This window comes from Chlorocebus sabaeus, chromosome 2 (genome assembly GCF_047675955.1).
Source record: "Chlorocebus sabaeus isolate Y175 chromosome 2, mChlSab1.0.hap1, whole genome shotgun sequence".
Classification (NCBI taxonomy): Eukaryota; Metazoa; Chordata; class Mammalia; order Primates; family Cercopithecidae; genus Chlorocebus; species Chlorocebus sabaeus.
Genome location: NC_132905.1, coordinates 66308708 through 66332299, shown reverse-complemented (window position 1 = coordinate 66332299; position 23592 = coordinate 66308708). Strand labels below are relative to the sequence as shown.

General features: G+C 44.5%; 1 protein-coding gene and 1 non-coding gene across 6 annotated transcripts in view; one reads left to right on the top strand and one right to left on the bottom strand.

Moving 5' to 3' along the window:
• Window positions 1-23592, bottom strand: part of PHF20 (PHD finger protein 20) — a 188225-nt gene that overhangs the window by 12287 nt on the left and 152346 nt on the right. For all 5 annotated transcript variants that reach the window (XM_037995037.2, XM_073009320.1, XM_037995040.2 and 2 more), the window contains 4 exons: window positions 19412-19511; window positions 15789-15984; window positions 7458-7869; window positions 5534-5717 (listed from right to left, as the gene is read on the bottom strand). In XM_037995037.2, the coding sequence (XP_037850965.2) occupies window positions 5534-5717; window positions 7458-7869; window positions 15789-15984; window positions 19412-19511 (892 nt within the window). The remainder of the gene's footprint in view (window positions 1-5533; window positions 5718-7457; window positions 7870-15788; window positions 15985-19411; window positions 19512-23592) is intronic.
• On the top strand, window positions 18595-18700 carry LOC119622642 (U6 spliceosomal RNA). Its single transcript, XR_005239248.1, has one exon. It is a non-coding gene; the product is annotated as a U6 spliceosomal RNA (small nuclear RNA).

Sequence of the window (23592 nt, the reverse complement as noted above, 5' to 3'; positions counted from 1 at the left end):
GTTATTCTATACAAGGTACGTAGCCCAGGAAATGACCAACCTGATGTGTGTTATGACCCATCTGAGCCTCCCATGACCACAGTTCTTAAAGTAAGATTAAGGACTGAGGACTGGTGGGAGCTCATAAACGATATGAGTAAAGTGTTAGCCAAAAGTGTTAGAGAAAAAAAAAAAGGGGGGGTGTGCCCAAACAAGTCACCTTAAAATTTGATGCCTGTGCTGTCATTAATAGAAATAAGTTAGGAATAAGGTGTGGTTCTCTTAATTAGAAAAGAGGCTATATGGCAGAAAGTAAGTACATCTGTCATAAATTAGGACTGTGTGGAAATAAATGTAAATACTGGTCTTGTGTCATTTAGGCCACTTGGATAAATGAAAAAAAAATGATGAAAAGGATCCAGTCCAGCTTCGGAAAGGAAAAATGGCCCTTCCTGTACTAAGGGACAATGTAACCCCTTAGAGCTAGTAATAACCAATACCCTTGATCCTTGCTGGAAAAAGAGGAGTGTGTGACCTTAGGAATTGACGGGGCCAGACTGGATCCTCAAGTAAGTATCTTAGTTCGAGGAGAAGTTTACAAACGCTCTCCTGAGCCAGTGTTTCGAACTTTCTATGATGAACTAAATGTGCCAGTACCAGAAATTCCAGGAAAAACAAGAAATTTGTTTTTGCAATTAGCCAAGCATGTAGCCGAGTCTCTCAGTGTCACTTCATGTTATGTATGTGGAGGAACTGTAATAAGAGATCAATGGCCATGGGAAGCCTGAGAATTAGTACCTACAAACCCAGATCCTGATGAATTCCCAGCTCAAAAGAATCAACCTGAATAGTTTCTGGGTCCTAAAAGCCTCAATTATTGGACAATATTGCATAGCTAGAGAAAGAAAAGAATTCGCTCACCTCGTAGGACAATTTAGTTGTCTGAGACAGAAACTGTACAACGGTACCACAAAAACAGTCATAATTCCCAAAATTGCAAACCATGTGGACCCACCCAGAGTCCCACGGGGACTAGACAGTCCCCATTGGATTATACTGGATATGTGGGCATAGAGCTTACACCAAACTACCTGACCAGTGGGCAGGTAGTTGTGTTACTGGCACTATTAAACCATCTTTCTTCCTACTGCCCATAAAAACAGGCAAACTCCTGGGCTTCCCTGTCTATGCTTCCCGCGAAAAGAGAAGCATAGCTATAAGAAATTGGGGGGAAAAAAAAAAAGATAAATAGCCCCCTGAGAGAATCATACAATATTATAGGCCTGCTACTTAGGCACAAGATGGACTGTGGGGATACTGGACCCCCATTTACATGATCAACCAAATCATACGGTTACAAGCTGTCTTAAAAATAATCACTAATAAAACCGCAGAGCCTTGACTATTCTGGCCTGGCAAGAAACTCAGATGAGAAATGCTATCTATCAAAATAGATTAGCTCTCGACTACTTGCTAGCAGCTGAAGGAGGGATCTGTAGGAAATTTAACCTTACTAATTGCTGCCTACACATAATCAAGGGCAAGTAGTTCAAGACATGGTTAGAGATATGACAAAACAGGCACATGTGCCTGTGCAAGTGTGGTATAGATTTGATTCTAGGGCCATGTTTAGAAAATGACTCCCAGCACTAGGAGGATTTAAAACCCTTATAATAAGAGTTATAATAGTAATAGGAACCTACGTACTGCTCCCTTGTTTGCTACCTGTACTTCTTCGAATGATAAAAAGTTTCATCGCTACCTTAGTTCACCGTAATGTATAAGTGTGCTATATGAATCACTATCGATCTGTCTTGCAAGAAGACATGGGTAGGGAAAATGAAAGAGAGAACTCCCACTAATAAAATGAGTGAGAGTCTCAAAAGGGGGGAATAAGGGAGGAGACCACCCCTCACATCGTCTTATGCCCAATTTCTGCCTCCAAAGAAAGAAGAAGTAAAAACTAAAAGGCAGAAATGAAATCCACAGGCAGACAGCCTGGCACCGCACCCTGGGCCTGGTAGTTAAAGATCGACCCCGACCTAATTGGTTCTGTTATCTATAGGTTACAGACATTGTAGAGAAATGCACTGTGAAAATCCCTATCTTATTTTGTTCCGATCTAATTACCGGTGCATGCAGCCTCCAGTCACGTACCCCCTGCTTGCTCAATCAATCACGACCCTCTCACATGCACCCCCTTAGAGTTGTGAGCCCTTAAAAGGGATAGGAATTGCTCACTCAGGGAGCTCGGCTCTTGAGACAAAAGTCTTGCTGATGCCCCCAGCTGAATAAACCCCTTCCTTCTTTAACTCGGTGTCTGAGGAGTTTTGTCTGCCACTCGTCCTGCTACAAAATAAAGTACTGTTCACATAACTACATAAATAAATAATGGCCAATTGTAAAACAATGGCATACATATATATACACACACACACACACATATACATTTCATCTAATAACTTACTAGGCTTTTTTTTTTTTAAAAGAAATGGGGTCTTGCTCTGTCACCCACGCTGGATTACGGTGACACGATCATAGCTCACTGTAATCTTGAACTCCTGGCCTCAAGTGATCCTCTTGCCTTGGCCTCCCAAAGCACTGGGATTACAAGGGTGAGCCACCACGCCAAGCCAGCTTTTAAATATTTTACAATTTTTTATTTTTTAGACTGAGTCTTGCTCTGTTGCCCAGTCTGGAGTGCAGTGATATGATCTCAGCTCACTGCAACCTCCGCCTCCTAGGTTCAAGTATTTCTCCTGCTTCAGCCTCCCGAGTAGCTAGGATTACAGTTGTGCACCACCACACCTGGCTAAGCAGGCCAGCTTTTTAAAACAGGAATGTTACGTCCAAATTCCTATTTAAAAACTTAGTTATGAAAGCTTAGTTTATCTTGGTGTTTAAATAAAGAGTTGATTCCCTAAAAAGGGATTCTGATTACTCTTAAATACTATGCAAAAGTCTGTTTACCTAAATAAAATCTTTAAGCTTTATCATTTATTTTAATGCTTTCTTAGTATCTCTCTCAGGGCCTAGAGTCTTAGAAATGTACAGAACATGTGACTCTGAGTCGGCGAGACATACAAGAGGCCAAAGAAGGGCGTTCAGGCCTACCATCTTTGCCACACTGCCCATTTGGCACGTCCAGGGCTAGAGAGGCTAAACCTGGCTGAAGAGAGGATTAAGGAGGTAAGATGTGAGTAGACTTTAACTTCTCCCCTCAGAGAAGGTCCCTGTGGCAACAACCGAACATTCACCCTGTTTCCATGGTGATAATCCTATTTTCAGGGGCTCGGAGCCACTCCTACTGCTCTTGTCTCAAGAGCTACACTTTTTTGTCTAGCATTATATCCTCCTTCAGCTCTCTAATAATATGTTTTTCAGACAGTGGCATCAGTTACAATTCCTTTTTTTAGTTTATTTTTTTAGAGACAGGGTCTGTGTTACACAGGCTGGAGTACAGTGGCATAATCACAGCTCACTACAGCCTCCAACTCCTGGACTCAAGCAGTCCTCCCACCTCAGCCTCCCAAGTAGCTGGGACTCCGCCCCTACACTTGGCTAATTTTATTTTATTTATTTATTTATTTATTTATTTATTATTATTATACTTTAAGTTCTAGGGTACATGTGCATAACGTGCAGGTTTGTTACATATGTATACTTGTGCCATGTTAGCGTGCTGCACCCATCAACTCGTCAGCACCCATCAACTTGTCATTTACATCAGGTATAACTCCCAGTGCAATCCCTCCCCCCTCCCCGCTCCCTATGATAGGCCCCGGTGTATGATGTTCCCCTTCCTGAGTCCAAGTGATCTCATTGTTCAGTTCCCACCTATGAGTGAGAACATGCGGTGTTTGGTTTTCTGTTCTTGCAATAGTTTGCTGAGAATGATGGTTTCCAGCTGCATCCATGTCCCTACAAAGGACACAAACTCATCCTTTTTTATGGCTGCATAGTATTCCATGGTGTATATGTGCCACATTTTCTTAATCCAGTCTGTCACTGATGGACATTTGGGTTGATTCCAAGTCTTTGCTATTGTGAATAGTGCTGCAATAAACATACGTGTGCATGTGTCTTTATAGCAGCATGATTTATAATCCTTTGGGTATATACCCAGTAATGGGATGGCTGGGTCATATGGTACTTCTAGTTCTAGATCCTTGAGGAATCGCCATACTGTTTTCCATATGGTTGAAGTAGTTTACAATCCCACCAACAGTGTAAAAGTGTTCCTATTTCTCCACATCCTCTCCGCACCTGTTGTTTCCTGACTTTTTAATGATTGCCATTCTAACTGGTGTGAGATGGTATCTCATTGTGGTTTTGATTTGCATTTCTCTGATGGCGAGTGATGTTGAGCATTTTTTCATGTGTCTGTTGGCTGTATGAATGTCTTCTTTTGAGAACTGTCTGTTCATATCCTTTGCCCACTTTTTGATGGGGTTGTTTTTTTCTTGTAAATTTAATTTTATTTTTTATAGAGACTGTGATGCCCAGGCTGGCCTGAGGCAATCCTCCCACCTTGACCTCCCAAAGTACTGAGATTATAGGTGTGAGCCACCACACCCAGCCTAGGTCTTGCTGTCTCTCTCACTGTCCTCCAACAGGGCAACCCTTTTTCCAGTCGAGCCAGATCATCTACCCTGAGTCCTCTCCAGTAGGAAACACCATCACTCTCCTTAAAGCTCAACTTCAGTCTCAGCAGTTTTAGGACACCCTCCTGTTAGCACTCTCCTTCCCTGGCATGGCATCAGCCACATGTGTCCTGGCCACACCTCATGGCCCTCACTTGTATAACAGATGGCATTTTCTTCTGAGTTATTTCATATATGTTTTATATTCCCAGTTACAGTAAAAAATCATAGCCGGACTGTACCCAGAATCCTCAAACATTTCTTTCTTAACTCGGCTCCATTTTTAACATGAAAACAAATAATTAGGGAATATTCCAACAACCCAAACCGTCAACTTCCTGGAGAGAGACTGAACTTGATCGTATTCATCATTACAGGTTTGACCCTCCAGGCCTGTCCGTGACCACCAATATCTGGGAGGAATACCCGGGGCTACACAAATGACTCAGGCAAATTCTCAAATCTCTATTGGCTTACGAGCAGAAAGCTTCATTTTAGATTTTATCAAAGATTGAAATAAGAGGTTTTTCAGATTAAATCCTCAGATACCCTAAAACTCAAGTCAAAATTTTAATTTCTCACAGAACTTGTTTGTAAAGATTCGCTTAGATCACACATTTCCTGCAAGCAGGACTGCCAGTTGCCCTCTCTCTGCATACTCAACTTCACAGAAGGGGTCAGTCAGACAAGCGAGGCAGGACCCAACATCATGCAGATCTTGCACCTGATAAATACTAAAAGTAAGGCTCATCCATCCTGAGGGGAGAATGGAGGTGGGGAGAGGCTGAAAAGAAGAGAAGCAAAGAGTATGGTGGTCCCTGTAAACTCAGATTGTGGGGTTCAGAAAGCCGCTCGTCTGGGGGTGCTCAGAGTGCATGCCAATGCACAGGTGGCCAAGGAGGGAGCCCTACCATCCAGCTCCTTCTCAATGGAGTCCATCCTGTGCGTCACTTCATCCTGAAGAGATTCCACATGGGTCAGCAGGTTAAACTGCCACTGGTGCTGGGAGCTCAGCAGCCCCTCTCCGCCTCTGTCCAGCAGCTTCCGAGCAGGGGCTTCCTCTGGTAGGGCCTTTTTGGAGACATATTCCTTCACCTGGGGATGCAATGGCATGGAAATTACTGAATGGAGATAGCCCCTAGCCCATTTTTCAACCAGCCAGCGTTTGCAGCCATCTGAAATACTAGCTGCAGTTTCAATACTCCAAATTCCTACCTCCCTTTCCTATTTCCTACTTCGGAACTGGGCAGAAGCTTGCCCACTGTACCAATTCCAACGACCTCAAGGTAGCACTCTAGCTCGGGGACCCACAGCTGCTTCCTACTGACTGGGCCAATGTCCTAGCCTAAAGTAAGCCTCACAGAATGGCTTCCAGAGCCCTGAGAGCTGATTAGAGCAGGGCTAGTGCAGACAAGGGTTAGTACACAGGAGTCACACCAACGAGTTTCAAGTCTCAGCTCCATCTCCTGCTGAATGTGCGAGTCTGCATGGACTACTTCATGTCCCTGAGCCTCTGCTCCCTCGGTGGAAGGATGGGGGTAATAAAACCTATTTGGAAGGTTCACAAGGATGATATAGGGTAAGGCACATAAAAGCAAGGTCAGCTTACAGTCAGCTTACCATCAATGGAAGAGACTGTTAACCCTGGTTGCTTTGCTGCGGCCCAGTATTTCTGACTTTGTTTTATGTGCCAGATACCTCTAGGAAACCTGCCTGATCCATAGGACCACAAACCTTTTCTAGGACTTGGTAACTCAACCTTTCATTCATCCATTTGAAATGAAATAGATTCTAGCCAATATTTATTTAGTACTTACTATGTGCAAAACAATGTGCTGAGGGATTTTCACAAATACGTTCCACAGTAACTGAGGGGGCTTCACTGGCCCCATTCTACAGGCAAGAAAACAGGTCTGGTCAGGAAGGTGATGTAACCCCCTCAGAATCACAGTAAGGGGCTGAGCCCAGAACTGAAACTGCGTCTGTCTCAAGACTGTGTCCTTACCACCTTGCCCAACACTGTTTAGACACAGTCAAGGACACAAGGATGAATGAGGTACAATCCCCTCCCTTGAGGGGCTTGTAATCTAGGATCCCCTTGGCACCATGCAGCAACATATTTAACGCTGGTGACACCAACCTGCAGGAGAAAGTCTGGGAAGTAAGGATGATGAGGCAGAGGAACTCTCAAATCATACAAAGCCTCACTGACAACTGAGGACAGGGCACAATGAGCCTAGTGAGCAGTTAGAGATGAAAACACCGGCAATGAGGTGACACAAGGGGGTTCTAGAAGAGAGTGACTTGAATAACAAAAAAACCAAAAGTGGCTCTTGGGAAAACTGATGAAACCAGCAATATTTTGACAAAGTATACCATTTCTACCACAGGGCTTCAAAGTTAGAAGTCAAAATAAAGCTATCATACAACTGGATTGAAAAAATTCTGCCTAACAAAACATCTGACTCATTGTTTGCTCATGCTAAGAATTAACATCTAGGTACAATTATAATGCAAACTGCCTTAAAGAAAAGATGAGTTTTCCTAACCCAATTGTCCTTGCTACTTCCCACCTCTCCCTTCCTCTGCACCCACGCCCCCACGACCTGCCACTCTTGACTATGCCATTTTGTGGGTGCTTCCTGGAACCTAGGATCTTTGGCTTAAGTGGGGCTCTCCTGACTTTGCACCCATTTGCTTACCAAAATATCTACGGTAAGCAAATTTAAATACAGTTTTATTAATAAATATCTTCCATAGAACATTCAGACCTAGGAGGAGAACTTACAAGCACTCACACAATGAATGAAGAACAAGTACAAGCCAGCCACATACCTTTGGGGAGCTGGTTTTGGGGTCACTGTCCCCCCTGCTCCTGTCTTGGTCTAGAGGCCAGCCCAGGCGCGGGGAGAGGGAATCATCGCCGTTCTCGTGGAGGGGGTTGACCGCATCGTCGAGGGCAGAGCCCCTCGTCTCCACCACCAGCTTCTGCTCCACGGCAGGGTAGTAGGCACGGGGCTTCTGGTAGCAGTGCTCACTGGTGATATAGGACTCCTCCACAGAACGCGGCAGGGGCAGGGCCAGGGGCCTGGGCTTCTCCACTGCCCCGTTCAAAGTTCTATAGCTTGGGGCTTCCTCCTTGCTCCTGGTGTCAGTGACAGGGATGTTTTTGAATTGAGATCTCCCCTCCCCTGAGTGCTGTTTCCAAGGCTGGCACCACAGTGGCAGATCAGGATGCTCCCGGCTTCTGTTGAGAGGACAAAGAGGGTATGGGTTTTGGAGTAACTGGACCATTGTAGGGGTTCCCAATTCCTAAATACTCTCCCAGTAGGGACAGCAACTCCACCTAAGCCATCTGACCACACACTACCATTTGCTAAACAAGAGGGAATGTGAATCTGGGGTCTCCTAGGAGACCACTCCTTAGTGAGCTTCCACTGTGGTCACACACGGTGAGTGGGACTGGACTCTCACTCAGAAGACCTGAATGGATTTCAACTCTGGGACAACTCACTCAACCAGCCTCATTCCTACTTCCTCCTCTGTGAAACTGGGCTAATTATCTGTCTGATCTGTCTGCTATTGTAAACCAAAAATAAAATTCTAAGCCCCTCAACCAACTTGAATGGACCCCTCTTAGCCAAGAGCATTCCAACATTAACCTGAAAAACTAGTTCAGGCCACGATGGGAAGGGAGTCAGACAAGCCTCCTACCTTTGGAATTCATGCACAGCTGACCAGTATTAACATTAAAACAGCGACCCTAAGACTGACAAAACAGACGGTTTGTAGCAATAAGATACCAACATAACAGATAGCAGGTACTGCAATAAATCAAAGTATTTTACCCCAAAATATATTTCTTTGACATATTTTGAACTAGCCCTGCAAAGCTGTCTCTTGTGGGGAAATCTACATTCTATAGAGAATCCCCTTTCCTTTCCAGGTCTTTTCCTGTTCCAGGAGAAGATTAAGTAAGAGTCTGGCATCTTTTTAGGTCTGATAAGAAACATTTACGATCTATTCTCTCTGAAGTCTGCTACCCGGAGGCTTCATCTACATAGTAAGAACTCTGGTCTCCACGACCCCCTATTTTAACTCAGACACTCCTTTCTTCCTTCCTTTCTTTTCGTTGTTTTCTTTCTTTCCTTCCTTCTTCTTTCTTTCTTTCCTTCCTTCTTTTTCTCTTTCTTCTTTCTTTTCTTCCTTTTGTCTTCCTTCCTTCCTTTTCTCTTTCTTCCTTCCTTTTTTTTTTTTTTTTGAGACGGAGTCTCGCTCTGTCGCCCAGGCTGGAGTGCAGTGCTGTGATCTCGGCTCACTGCAAGCTCCGCCTCCCGGGTTCACGCCATTCTCCTGCCTCAGCCTCCCGAGTAGTTGGGACTACAGGCGCCCGCCACTGCGCCCGGCTAATTTTTTCTATTTTTAGTAGAGACGGGGTTTCACCATGGTCTCGATCTCCTGACCTTGTGATCCGCCCGCCTCGGCCTCCCAAAGTGCTGGGATTACAGGCATGAGCCACTGCGCCCGGCCTCTTTCTTCCTTCCTTTCCTTCCATTTCTCTTCCTTCCCTTTCTTTTCTCTTCCTTCCTTTCCTTTTCCTTTCTTCCCTTCCTTTTCTCTTCCTCCCTTCCCTTCCTTTTCTCTTCCTCCCTTCCCTTCCTTTTCTCTTCCTCCCTTCCCTTCCCTTTCTCTTCCTCCTTCCCTTCCTTTTCTCTTTCTCCCTTCCCTCCCCTTCCTTCACTTTCTTTCTTCCTTCCTTCCTTCTTTCCTTCCTTCCTTCCTTCTTTCCTTCTTTCTTCTTTTTCCTTCCTTCTTTCCTTTTCTATCTCTCTCTCTTTCTTTCTTCTTTTTTTTTGACAGAATTTCGCTCTTGTAGCCCAGGCTGGAGTGCAATGGTGCAATCTCAGCTCACTGCAACCTCTGCCTCCAGGTTCAAGCAATTCTCCTGCCTCAGCCTCCCAAGTAGCTGGGATTACAGGCATGCGCCACCATACCCAACTAATTTTGTATTTTTAGTAGAGATGTGGTTTCTCCATGTTGGTCTCGAACTCCCGACCTCAGGTGATCCATCCACCTCAGTCTCCCAAAGTTCTGGGAGCCCAAAGGCATGAGCCACTGCACCTGGTGACAGGCCTTTAGATAATAACTTAACTCTTTAGATAATAACTTAACTCTTTCAATCAATTGCCAATCAGAAAATCTTTGAATCTACCTATGACCTGGAAGCCCACCCACCCCTCAAGTTGTCCTGCCTTTCTGGACCCAATCAATGTACTTCTTATATGTATTGATGTCTTATGTCTCCCTAAAATGTATGTAGCCTGTATGTAGCCTGACCACCTTGGGCTCATGTTCTCAGGACCTCCTGAGGCTGTCTCACAAGTCAAGGTCCTCATATTTGGCTCAGAATAAATCTCTTCAAGTATTTTACAGAATTTGACTCTCTTTGCCAACACCATCAACCACTGAGTTTCATAACAATTAAGTGAATTAATGGTGGCCTAAAGTGCTCTTCAAATGTGACTTACTAAAAATAAGCTTAACTTATTAATAAATAGTCACAATGATCCCAGCATGTAATGGCATTCAATTACAAAAATGCAATGATTACCCAGGGGTTACAAAAATAAAATCAACTGTCATTTATGTATAGGCCATTAATGATAAAGCTTCTAAAAATTATTCTGAAACTTTGTTTTCACCATTCCAAAGAAAAAAGTTTGTTATTGAAGAAAAGAACAGGGATTCTTACCCTTTTTAGGGCCACAGACTCCTGTGAGCATCTACTGAAAGCTGTGCTTCCATGTATGTGCACATAAAATGTTGTGGATGCCTTCCTGTACCTTCCTGTGAAAGTGGAAGTGGCCATATACATGAAGGCACAGAGTGATGTTACAGAACTAAAATTCTGCTCCCAAGGGCCTACAACTATCCCATCTCAGCTCTCCTACTCCAGCAATCCCATACCACTGCTAGCCACTGAGGAAGAGGGGGAAACAATTGGCATCAATTGCTTGGGACACCTCCAGACAGGTTATCAGCCTGTCCCAGGAACCTACTCAGGACCCAGACATACCACTGAAATCACAATTGCTTGATGGGAGTCATCGTTAACTTTCAGGTTCACTACCTGTTAACATGGAACACATGAGCCAGAGTACAGACCTGCTCTTTATTAAAAAATCCATTAAAGTCTTTGCTTCCTCCCACCTACAATTTTCACCATTCCAGCTGGGATCTGAAAGTGCTACTCCTCACAAGCATGACCCTGCTATTTCCTTGTAAGCCCTGCCAATCATGAAAAAGGTAAGCACAGCCATCCAGGCCATGTTTTTTATGGTGACAGATGCTCTGAAGTTAGTCCCAGTTTTATTGTTTGTCTTTGAAAACAAATTCACCGGGTCACTGGGGAACATTATTTCTGAGAATAAAAGCCCAGAGCCCGTGACAATGGAGACCATCTATTAATACAGAGACACACTGGGGCCACCTTCCCCTTTCCCAGGATCTTTTCTCCATTCATAATAAGTACCAAGATCTTCCTATGCCCTCTTCTGAATTGCTAGAAGACAGATTTAATTCTACTACAAACAAAGTCATTTCTATAAAGATGGAGGATCTAGATAAGGATTCAGAAGGGACAAGGGGCTGGGCGCAGTGGCTCACACCTGTAATCCCAGGGCTTTAGGAGGCTGAGGCAGGCAAAGCACTTGAGCCCAGGAGTTCGAGACCAGCCTGGGCAACATGGCAAAACCCAGTCTCTACTAAAAATATGAAAACTAGCCAGGCGCGGTGGTATATGCCTATAATCCCAGCTACTGGAGAGGCTGAGGCATAAGAATCACTTGAACTAGGGAGGCAGAAGTTTCAGTGAGCCGAGATCATACCACTGAACTCCAGCCTGGGTGACAGAGTGAGATCCTTGTCTCAAAAACAAAAAAAGAAGGGGCAAGCCTCCAGAATATGGGCCAAGGCCAGGAACACTGACATTTCAGTAAGGAAAAAAGAGAACAGCATCTGACAGAACCCTCAAATGAAAAGAAATGCAGGCGCCTGTAGGCCCAGCTACTCAGGAAGCTAAGGTGGGAGGATAACAACTATTATTTTTAAAAAGTTCAGCCCTATTAAGACTGTTGAAAAGAAAATAATAAAAATAAAAGAAATATGAGCCAGACACAGTGGCTCACACCTATAACCCCAGCACATTGAGAGGGCAAGGCAGGTAGATCACTTGACCAGCCTGGGCAACACACAGCAAGACCCCATCTCTTTAAAAAAAAAAAAAAAAAAAAAAAAAAAGGGCCGGGCGCGGTGGCTCAAGCCTGTAATCCCAGCACTTTGGGAGGCCGAGACGGGTGGATCACAAGGTCAGGAGATCGAGACCATCCTGGCTAACACAGTGAAACCCCGTCTCTACTAAAAAATACAAAAAACTAGCCGGGCGAGGTGGTGGGCGCCTGTAGTCCCAGCTACTCGAGAGCCTGAGGCAGGAGAATGGCATAAACCTGGGAGGCAGAGCTTGCAGTGAGCTGAGATCTGGCCACTGCACTCCAGCCTGGGCGACAGAGTCAAGAAAAATAAATAAATAAATTAATTAATTAATTAATTTTAAAAACACCACATTTTTTAAAAGAAATACAGCAAAGTTTACAATCAGGAGTAGCCCAAGGTTTCCCAGGCACTCACGTGGACCACCATCCACCTACTTCATTTAATTGCTGCCATCTCATTAAAAATAAACTCATTTGGTTTATATGGGGTTAAGTTTTCCTATTTTATGAAATGTGAGGAAATAGTTAGTCTCTGACATCCTATTTAGGGCTGTCATTTGATTCAGTTCACCTCAACAGATTCTGTCACAGCAACTGCTAATTGCCCCAGCATCCAACTTCTCCTTTTCCTTTTATCCCCACCCCCACCCCTACTCCTAAGTATAAGCAGGCCTGTGGCCACCTGCCTAGCCTGCCCTGCCATTAGGCCTGTCCAAGAAACTATTTGCCCTCCCTCTTCTTTTTCTCTTTTCCCCCTCCTGGGGACTGGGGCAGGCTGAGGTGCAGGTGAAACTGCTTCAACTATGCAAATGGAGTAATCCCAAAAGAATACCAGAACAATAAGACAAAAGGAACCTAAGACCATGCAGATAAGGGAAACCCTAAGAGAATGCTGGAGCCGTAAGACAGAAGGAAACAAAGTTCCCAACCCCACAGATGGAATCCTGGAGAAAGGCCACTTACCTAGCCTAGATCCCTGCCTAGCCTTGAACCATTCATTTATATGAGAAAGAAACTTGTTTCGTTTCAGCCTCTATTTGGGGGGTCCTTGTTATAGCAGCTCAGCTTTTACCCAAACCAACGCAGACCCTTGTTGAACATTCCCTCCTCAACCACCTTTGTCACGCACATCTTGAAGCCAGGACTCTGTGTTTCAGAGAGCACAAGAGGAAGCAGATTCCCATCTCGCCATCTCAGGGCCCTGATGCTCCACCCTGCCTGACACCAGGCCTCCTCTAGGACTAACCAGCACAAAGGAAATCCTATCCAGGAGTGGCCTATCAAGTCTTAACTCACTCATGGCCCTAGTCTGTCACTGTTTACAACTTAAATAAAAGCAGTCCCTGACACAGACTATACTAAAACCAAAAGAAAGCTCACAAGGTCATGCAGTATCACAGAGAGAGACAGTTAGAAAAGTACCTGACAGAGCCTGGATTTGGATTCTAGTCCAGGCTCTACCCATGGAAACCATGGAAGAGGCACTACCCCACTCAAGGCCCTGATGCTGTATGGGGTAAAGTAGGGTAGGTTATAAAAGCCAAGAGACCGGCCGGACGCAGTGGCTCATGCCTGTAATCCCAGCACTTTGGGAGGCTGAGGTGGGCGGATCACTTGAGGCCAGGAGTTCAGGACCAGCCTGGCCAACATGGTGAAACCCCATCTCTACTAAAAATACAAAAATTAGCCAGGCGTGGTGGCATGTGCCTGTAATCCCAGCTACTTGGGAGTTTGAGGCAGAAGAATCGCTTGAACCCAGGGGGTGGAGGTAGTAGTGAGCCAAGATCATGCCACAGCCTTCCAACCTGGGTGACTGAGTGAGACTCTGTCTCAACAACAACAACAACAACAAAAAGCCAACAGACCCCAATAAAAGCCACATGTGTTTATCACAGCTTACATGAAATTGGGTCATCTGACATATAGAATGCAACCACAGGAGGAAATTTACACTAAATTTCATTCTTTGGCCACTAAAAGCCAGAAGGCCAGCTCCAAAGGTTTAAAGCTTTTCTCTATCAGCAAACCACCAAGAGACATTTTTACTGAGCAACCACTGTGCTAGAGAAGAGGCCTGCCAACAATATCTGTTCTAGCAGCTTTTTCAATTTTACCTTCTTTACCAGTCAAGAACGTTTAGAATGAGCTGAGGCAAGCCTGGGCACGGTGGCTCATGCCTGTAATCTCAGCACTTAGAGAGGCCAAGATGGGCGGATCACTTGAGGTCACCTGGCCAACATGGTGAAACCCCGTCTCTACTTAAAATACAAAAATTAGCCGGGCATGGTGGCAGGCACTTGTAATCTCAGCTACCCAGGAGACTGAGGTGGGAGAATCGCTTGAATCCGGGAGGTGGAGGTTGCAGTGAGCCAAGATCACGCCACTGCACTCCAGCCTGGGTGACAGAGCAAGGCTCCGTCTCAGAAAAAAAAAAAAAAGAATGAGCTGAGTTGCTTGAGCCCAGGAGTTTGAGGCTGCAGATGATCGTCCCTGTGAGTAGCCACTGCACTCCAGTCTGGGAAATAAAGCAAGACCCCATGTCATTAAAAAAAGAAAAGGAATATTTAGCATGAAAGGGATAAACAAAATATGGCATACACATAAAATGAGTTATTACTCAGGAAGAAATTCTTACATATGCTATAACATGGAAGAACTTTGAGGACACTATTCTAAGTGAAATAAGCTAGTCACAAAAAGACAAACACTATATGACTCCACTTACATGAGGTCTCTAGAGAAGTCAAATTCAGAGAGGCAGAAAGTAGGATAGTGGTTGCCAGGGGCTTTGGGGAAAGGGAAATGGACAGCTGTTGCTAAAGGGTATAGAACTTCAATTTCACAAGGGTTTTAGAGACTGGTTGTAAAGCAACGTGAATGACAACTGTGCAACTGTACACTTAAAAATGGTTAACATGGGGCTGGGTGCAGTGGCTCACACCTGGAATCCCAGAACTTTGGGAGACCGAGGTGGGCGAATCACCTGAGGTCAGGAGTTCAAGACCAGCCTGGCCAACATGGTGAAACCCTGTCTCTACTAAAAATACAAAAATTAGCCGGGTGTGGTGGTATGCAACTGTAGTTCCAGTTACTCAGGAGGCTGAGGCAGGAGAATCACTTGAATCTGGGAGGCGGAAGTTGCAGTGAGCCGAGATCGCACCACTGCACTCCAGCCTGGGCAACAGAGCGAGACACTGTCTCAAAAAAAAAAAAAAAGGTTAAGATGGTAAATTTTATATTATGTATATCGTGCAGCAATTAAAAACAAATAACTCAGCCAGGTGCAGTGGCTCATGCCTGTAATCCCAGCACTTTGGGAGCCCGAGGTGGGTGGATCACTTGAGGTCAGGAGTTCAAGACTAGCCTGACCAACATGGTAAAACCCCATCTCTACAGAAAATACAAAAAACTAGCCAGGCGTGGTGGCAGGTGCCTGTAGTCTCAACTACTCAGGAGGCTGAAGTGGGAGAATCGCTTGAACCCAGGAGGTGGAGGCTGCAGTGAGCTGAGATCTTGCCACTGCACTCCAGCGTGGGTGACAGAGCAAGACTCCATTTAAAAAAACAAAAACAAAAACTCAGAACTGTACACCAAAACAAAAAACAAATCAAAATACACACACCATGTCTTGATTCTGATGGTGGCTTCATGGCTGCATACAATGTCAAAATTCAATGAATTCTTAAAATGGATGAACTTAATTATATGTAAGATATTACTCAATAAAGTTTTTTTTTTAAAGAATGTTTATCGCATAATTGGTAATTTTTAGTAAATGTCTCAAAGTCAGTTTTATGATTTGATTGCTTTGGTAGCTTTCCAATTTCTCAGATTGACCCAGCCCCCAGACCATGCCAAACCAGACTGATCCCAACACCGCAGGTGCCACACTTACTGCAAGATGCTCATCTTGAGCTGCAGGCCATGCAGAACCTCAATCACTCTCTGCACATCACCAAGAAGCTGGTGGGTGGCCACGATCTTCTTGGCATTCTGATGGGAGTAGTTCTCTTCTAGAAATGCCAGGCCATGCATATGTCCCCTGCTCAGCCACTGCTTGTCATACCAGTACTTGAAGCCAGGCCTCTGACCTACAGCAGTGACAACAAGAGGGTTAAAACATGGCCTGAAGGAAACCCAGGCCGTTTCATCACTATCATACAATTACCGTACCAACTACTGGAAGAATAGATTAGTATATTCATTTTGTTCATTGATTCATCCAGTGTACCTTTTCTTGGCACAATATGCTGGGCTCTCTATTAGGTAGTGGGGACAAGGTAGTGAATAAGGCATGTACTTCCTGATTTCCTGGAACTGGCCAGAGGTGAGCTGGGCACCTGGATTATCTCTAAATTTAAATCATAATATTCTCTCCCCTACTTAAAACCTTCCATTGCCTCCTGCTGCTCAAAGGAGAATACCCAAAGCCCTAACTCTCTAACTCTGGCTTACTGAGGCCCACAGGACCCAGTTCCTTCCTGCCTTCCCCTCCATACCCTTACACTGGCCTCATTTCAGTTTCTGAAACACATCAAACTCTTTGCAGCCTCAAGACCTTCACTTGCGCATCCCTTCTGTCTGCAGCACTATTCCCCAAGCCTTTGCAGGGTTGGCTCCTTACCACCTCCTCAGGAAGGCTTTTATTTTTTTTCCATTTTTGTTGACAGGGTCTCACTCTGTTGTCCAGGCTACAGTTAGTTTAGTTAGGCATGATCATGGCTCACTGCACCTTCAACCTCCCTGGGCTCAGGTGATCTTCCCACCTCAGCCTCCCAAGTATTTGGGACTACCAGTGTGCACCACCATGCCTGGCTAATCTTTCTTTCTCTCTTTCTCTCTCTCTCTCTCTTTTTTTTTTCTTGATGGGGTGTTGCCATGTTGCCCAGGAGTGTGGCCTTCTGCTACTTCCCAAAATTGAGAGCATCCTCTGTGCCTCATAGTCATCTTATCAATTTTCCCATCATGGCATTCATCACTACCTTATACAGTCTTGTTTACTGAACTTGTTTTAACTTCTGTTTCTGGCTCCCAACCCGGCTAAGAGCCAAAAGAGTAGGAACGATCTTGTTCATGGTTGTATCCCCAGTGCCTGGCAAAAGGCATCTTGAATGGACTTATCAAATCAATGGAAAGATGCCTTGAGGCCCCCTGCAAATGTACCATCTACAACCTAACTCAACAGATGATCAGGCCCCTTCCCTTCTCTGTACCTGTTACCCATTCATTAGAACAACATAGGAACTGGATGGCTTTAGCCATCCTATTGTTACAGAACTCCTTAGGAAGGACTGAAAACATAAGCACATGTGACTTATCAACATGACCTGCTCCAAAGTCCCAGGGAAAAGCTTTCAACCAGACTGTTGTAAACTGTCAATATCTATAAAAACCTGAAAAACCCAGGTGATTCCTATTAAGGTCTTTGAGCTACTTCTGGCTTTACTAATATACATGGTAGGGATACACCTTGATTCTGTTAAAAATATTTTTAAGTAGCCTTTAAAAATTGAATCTGTTAAACTTTTGGTCCAACCCACTGCAGAGTCAGTCTATACATGTAGACCCTGTGCCAGACATGCTGTGCTCAGTTCAAGGAAGAGTCTATTCACAGTCTTGGCGATTAAAGTCACAGAAGTTCAGTGAGTGCACAGGATTTGATGAAGAGGGTGTGTGTGACTTCTAAAGAAGGAAAAGTAGAGAAAGACAAGGTAGGGAAAAAAAAGATTTTTAAAAGGTATGCTAAGGAGCCTTCAGGATTATATGGGGGAAGCTCAGAGGCAGCTGCTGCAGGCGGTGCCTAGAGCAGCAGGATTCAGAGCTGCACTACCTGTTTTACAAGACAAAGATATGAGACAACTAGTTCTCATCGCCTGTCTGGCATTGGCTGGTGGTGTGATCTTGGGCCAGTCATGTCCCTTCTGGATTTGTGTTTGTTCACCTGTCAGATCTTCTGACTACATTATTTCCTTCGGATAAAGGGACAAGTGGAGGTAGATGCTTCTAGGTCTATGGACTCATTTAGTACAAAGAGACAGTGTCACAACAGAGGCCTTCAGGCCCAGAGGGGACCTGATTGCTGTTAAATGAACTGATGGCCAGTCCCTCCCTAGACAACCAACAAAATCAAGAGACCTGGCTCTGCAAACTAGTTCTAATTCCAATATGCTTTATGAGGAAAGTCAATTGTATCCTCAAGGATCAATTTCTTCCTCATAAGCAAAACTGGGTATAGGAGAACCAGGCCCACCTCATCAGACAGAAAGGAGTAGCGGAAGCAGAGGCTCTCAAGCATTGTCTAGCTCTAAAGGAATCAGGGGACTAGAGCTGAGGGAGAGCCTTACAGGTGATAATGGGAGACAATGTCACCATCCCATGGAAACTAAGACAATGAACTGCATATTTACAATCCATTCCTTCTAGAAAGGAGCAACCAAGAGCCACAGGTGACCCCTATAGCCATGGAACTAACTGATCCTGCTAAGTAATTAAGTCACTGCTCAGGGTGGCAACAGGCTCTACCCAACCATGCCTTCCTCCTTCCCCTCAAGGGCATTTCTCCCTTCAAGATGGCAGTGATGTGATGAAGGGCAGATGTTGCCATGGGGGGCAGAGGCAGGTTTCTAACCCTCCAACAGCCCCCAAAAGCCAAAGACAGAGCCCACATGCCCATCCTCATGAGTCCTCAAGAAAAGGAAAAGGTGCCACTTCAGCAGCACATACACTGAAACAGGAACAATAAAGAGAAGATTAGCATGGCCCCTACACAAGGATGACACTCAAACTTGGGAAGTTTCTACATTTTTTTACAGAGCTTCAATCACACAGGATGAAAGTTCTAGAGATCTGCTGTACAACATTATACTTACAGTTATTAACAACAATACTGTATTGTACACTTAAAAATTTGTTGAGGGTAGATCTCATGTTTTTTTTTTGTTTGTTTGTTTTTTTGAGACAAAGTTTCATTCTTGTCGCCCAGGCTGGAGTGCAATGGCACAATCTCAGCTCACTGCAACCTCCACCTCCTGGGTTCAAGCGATTCTCCTGCCTCAGCCTCCCAAGTAGCTGGGATTACAGGCACCTGTCACCATGCCCAGCTAATTTTTGTATTTTTAGTAGAGACGGAGTTTTACCACATTGGCCAGGCTGGTCTCGAACTCCTGATCTCAGTTGATCCACAAGCCTTAGCTTCCCAAAGTGCTGGGATTACAGGCATGAGCCACTGCACCCGACCTCATGCATTTTTTCAAAACCATAATTAAAGAAAAAGAATAGTTCTAGCTTAAGGCCAGGCCTTCCACTAGGTGGGCCCCTTCACACATGTGCTCTTATTGCTACGTTCAGGACAGCTGGCCACCAGGCAGGATAGCAACAGAGGCGAGGAGGAGTTGGAGTCTAGCCGATGCTGAAGAAATGAGTCTCAAGACCACAGACATTTAAAATGTGTCATACACAGCCAGCTGTGCCAAGGAAAAGGCTACATACTGTTATATCCCTGACTCCAGAAATCTCTACCTGGAGGGTCTTGGCAAACATAACAGGTGTATTTCTCGGGCACATTTTCTTCCAGTAATCCCATGCAGACCCCATGCTGCCAGCACTGGCACTCTTCACACTGTTAGAATTAAAGAAGCAACAAAAATTAAACTCAGAAGGTGTTCTCCATCCAAAAGTAAGACCCACCTGCTGAGGGGAGGGGGTGGGAGGATAGAAGGAGAGGGGAGGAAGGAGCACTCCCTCCTGACTAACATGGAACTGAGCTGCTGCCACACATCTGGAACTGCACTGTCCAATACGGTAGCCACTAGCCACATGTGGCTCTACATTGAAATTAACATGGTAAGTTAAAAATTCAGTTCCTCAGTCCCATGAGTGACATCTTAAAGCTGAGATGGAATTATGGCCCAGACACTCATTAGCTGTGTGACTTTGCATAGGTCAGTTCTCCTGGGCTTTATTTTCCCCATTTGCAAAATGGGATACATAATTCCTACCCTCCTCCTAGGGCTGTTTGTGAAGATTCAATGGGTCATTTATAAACGCTCCTATTATAGAGCCCAGCACACAGGTTTATGTAATAAGCTACTATTAATACTATTAACCACTAATGAGCAAGCCAATTCCCCAAGACCCCTGCTGGAGTAATCATGGGTTGGTACTTTGCATTTATTCTCTCTAAACCTTACCAAAGATCACACAGCTATTGAAAGGCAAAGGTGGATGAGAACGTAAACCTGGCTTGTTGCTAAGCCAATTCTTTCAACCCAAGGCTCCACTTCCTTCCTTGAGTATTGAGGGGATGGGGGAGAGGGCCAGAAGGCAGAGAGGGAAAGGAAGGAGTTAACAATGAGGGTGGCACTGGGAGACATATGGACAGCCTGAGGATAGTAGGTCTGAGAGCTAAGGGTCCAGAGGAGGGAATGAAAAGGAAAGGCGAACTCCCGAGGAGATACCAGGGCACTTCAAGCAATTCCAAACCAGGACCCTAAACCTTTAACTACCCAGCCAAACAAATTAGCCCTAGAAGGTGGACAGTGAGCCTCCTGACATGACCTTGATGGTGGCCCACCAGCCTGGCCACTAGAAATCCAGACTAGATTCTGGATTTCTGGACTAGAAATCCAGAGCTCAAGATGGTCCTCAACCACTGGCAGTCACCTAGGTCCTGGCATCAAGAGGGCTTCCCTGAGCAGATGTAAGGTCTCTAGGAAGTTAATCACATCAGAATCAGCGTGGGCAGAGCGGGAAGACAGGCTTTAGATATCTGTTTTAGATTCTTCAATTTACAGATGAGGAAACTAAGGCTCAGAGAAGAAATGTAAAGTGACAAAAAGGCGGTCAGTAGCAGAAAACAAACTAACAATTAAAAATGAAAGTCTATCCCACCAATGATTTTGTGTTTTGAAAACCAGGATTCACCAAAAATGAATCAAATACAGTTCAGTTTCAAAATAACTTTTTTTTTTTGAGATGGAGTCTCCCTCTGTCACCCAAGCTGGAGTGCAGTGGGACAATCTTGGCTCACTGCAACCTCTGCCTCCCAGGTTCAAGCCATTCTCCTGCCTCAGCCTCCTGAGTGGCTAGGACTATAGGTGCATGCCACCAAGCCCGGCTAATTTTTTGTATTTTTAGTAGACGTGGGGTTTTACTGTGTTAGTCAGGATGTTCTCGATCTCACCTCATGATTCGCCTGCCTCAGCCTCCCAAATTGCTGGGATTATAGGTGTGAGCCACCGCACCTGGCCAATGATAACTTTTTTCATGTGCATGTAACTAAAACACATTATTCCTTTAAATTAAGAAATGAATGAGAATAATAAACTAAAAGATAAAATACCTAAGAATAACCATAAGCATGTAAGCCCTCTCTAAAAAACAAAAAACGTAAATACTATTTGAAGAACACAGAGACGTAAGTCAATGGTACAGTGCACCCTGTTCCTGGACAGCAAGAGTTAACATATGGATATCAATTATCCTTGGGTTAATTTATAAAAAGAATGTAGTCCTGGCCAGGCGCAGTGGCTCACGCCTGTAATCCCAGCACTTTGGGAGGCCGAGGCGGGTGGATCACTTGAAGTCAGAAGTTCAAGACCAGCCTGGCCAACATTTTTGAAACCCTGTCTCCACTAAAAATACAAAAATTAGGGAGGCTTGGTGGCAGGCGCCTGTAATCCCAGCTACTTGGGAGGCTGAGGCAGGTTCAGAATCTCTTGAATCTGGGAGGTGGAGGTTGCAGTGAGCCGAGATCACGCTACTACACTCCAGCCTGGGTGACAGAGCGAGGCTCCATCTCAAAAAAAAAAAAAAAAAAAAAAGTCTCAATAAAATAATAAATTAATAGCTTTGGAACTAGAAAAAAGAGCAATAAGGAGACACTAGCCATACAAGATATTTTAAAAATATTATAAACATACAATAGTTAAAATAGAATTGTATGAGCAAATATACAGACAGGTGAATCGATGGAAGAGAGAACCAGAAAAAGATTCAAATACATTTAGAAAAGGAAGTAAATAAAGGTGGTATTTCAAACAGTGAGGTATGGTATTAGTACAATGGGGAGCCATAGTTCTCACTAATTACCTGGCAAAATTGCAGGTGGATCAAATATTTATATAACTTAAAAAAAAAAAAAAAAAGGGCCAGGCGCAGTGAGTGGCTCTTGCCTATAATCCCCGCACTTTGGGAGGCCGAGGCAGGAGGATCTCTTGAAGTCAGGAGTTGGTCACCTGAGGTTACCCTGGCCAACATGGTGAGACCTCATCTCTACTAAAAACACAAAAAATTAGCCAGGTGTGGTAGTACACACCTGTAGTCCCAGCTACTCAGGAGGCTGAGACAGGAGGATCACTTGAACCCAGGAGAGGAAGGTTGCAGTGAGCCGAGATCATGCCACTGCACTCCAGCCTGGCTGACAGAGTGAGGCTCTGTCAAAAAAATAAAATAAAATAAAGTATGATTCAACCATTATGCAGAAAATAAAATGGTTTTTAACTTACATATTGCTAAATAAAAAAAGATGTTAAAAATACTATACATGTGGCTGGGCACGGTGACTCACGCCTGTAATCCCAGAACTTTGGGAGGCCAAGGTGGGCGGATCACCTGAGGTTGGGAGTTCAAGACCAGCCTGACCAAAATGGGTGAAACGCCCCATCTCTACTAAAAATACAAAATTAGCCAAGCATGGTGGTGCATGCCTGTAACCCCAGCTACTTGCAAGGCTGAGGCAGGAGAATCACTTGAACCCAGGAGGTGGAGGTTGCGGTGAGCCGAGATCATGCCATTGCACACCAGCCTGGGCGACAAGAGCAAAACTGTCTCGAAAAGAAAGGACAGGACAGGACAGGACAGGACACGACAGGACAGGACAGGACAGGACAGGACAGGAAAGGAAAGGAAAGGAAAGGAAAGGAAAGGAAAGGAAAGGAAAGGAAAGGAAAGGAAAGGAAAGGAAAGACAAGACTATACATAAAATGCGAACATTTGCATTTAAACAAAAAAGAGATGGTTGCAAAGCAATGTGAATGTACTTAATATCACTGACTTGTATGCTTAAAAATGGTTATAATGGTAACTTTTAGGCAGGGCAGGGTGGCTCACACCTGTAATCCTAGCACTTTGGGAGGCTCAGGAGGAAGGATCATTTGAGGCCAGGAGTTTGAGACCAGCCTGAGGAACATAGTGAGATTCCATCTCTACAAAAAAAATTAAAGAAATTAGAAGGTGTGATGGTGTGTGCATGTAGTCCCAGCTACTCAGGAGGCTGAGGTGGGACAATCACTTGAGCCCAGGAGCTGGAGGCTGCCATGAGCTGTGATTGTGCCTCTGCACTCCAGCCTGGGTGACAAAGCAAGACCCTGTCTCAAAAAAGGGAAATATAAAAATAAAAAGGGTAACTTTTAATGTTATGTGTATTTTACCGAAAAATTTTTAAAAGGAAAAAATACATTTGCTATTGTTTGTTTAGCCATAGAATGTTTCTGAAAGGATATACAAGAAACTGATAAGGGCTGACTCTAGGGAATGGGTGGTTGGTGACAAGGTATTTCTCTGGTGATAAGGTATTTCTCTGTGTGCTTTCTGGACTTTGAATTATGTCAGTGCATTAGGTACCAACAAATAATATGAATTTTAAAATAACCAAAACTTTCAAATGGGCTTCTTTGTTTAAATTTTTATTTACTTAATTT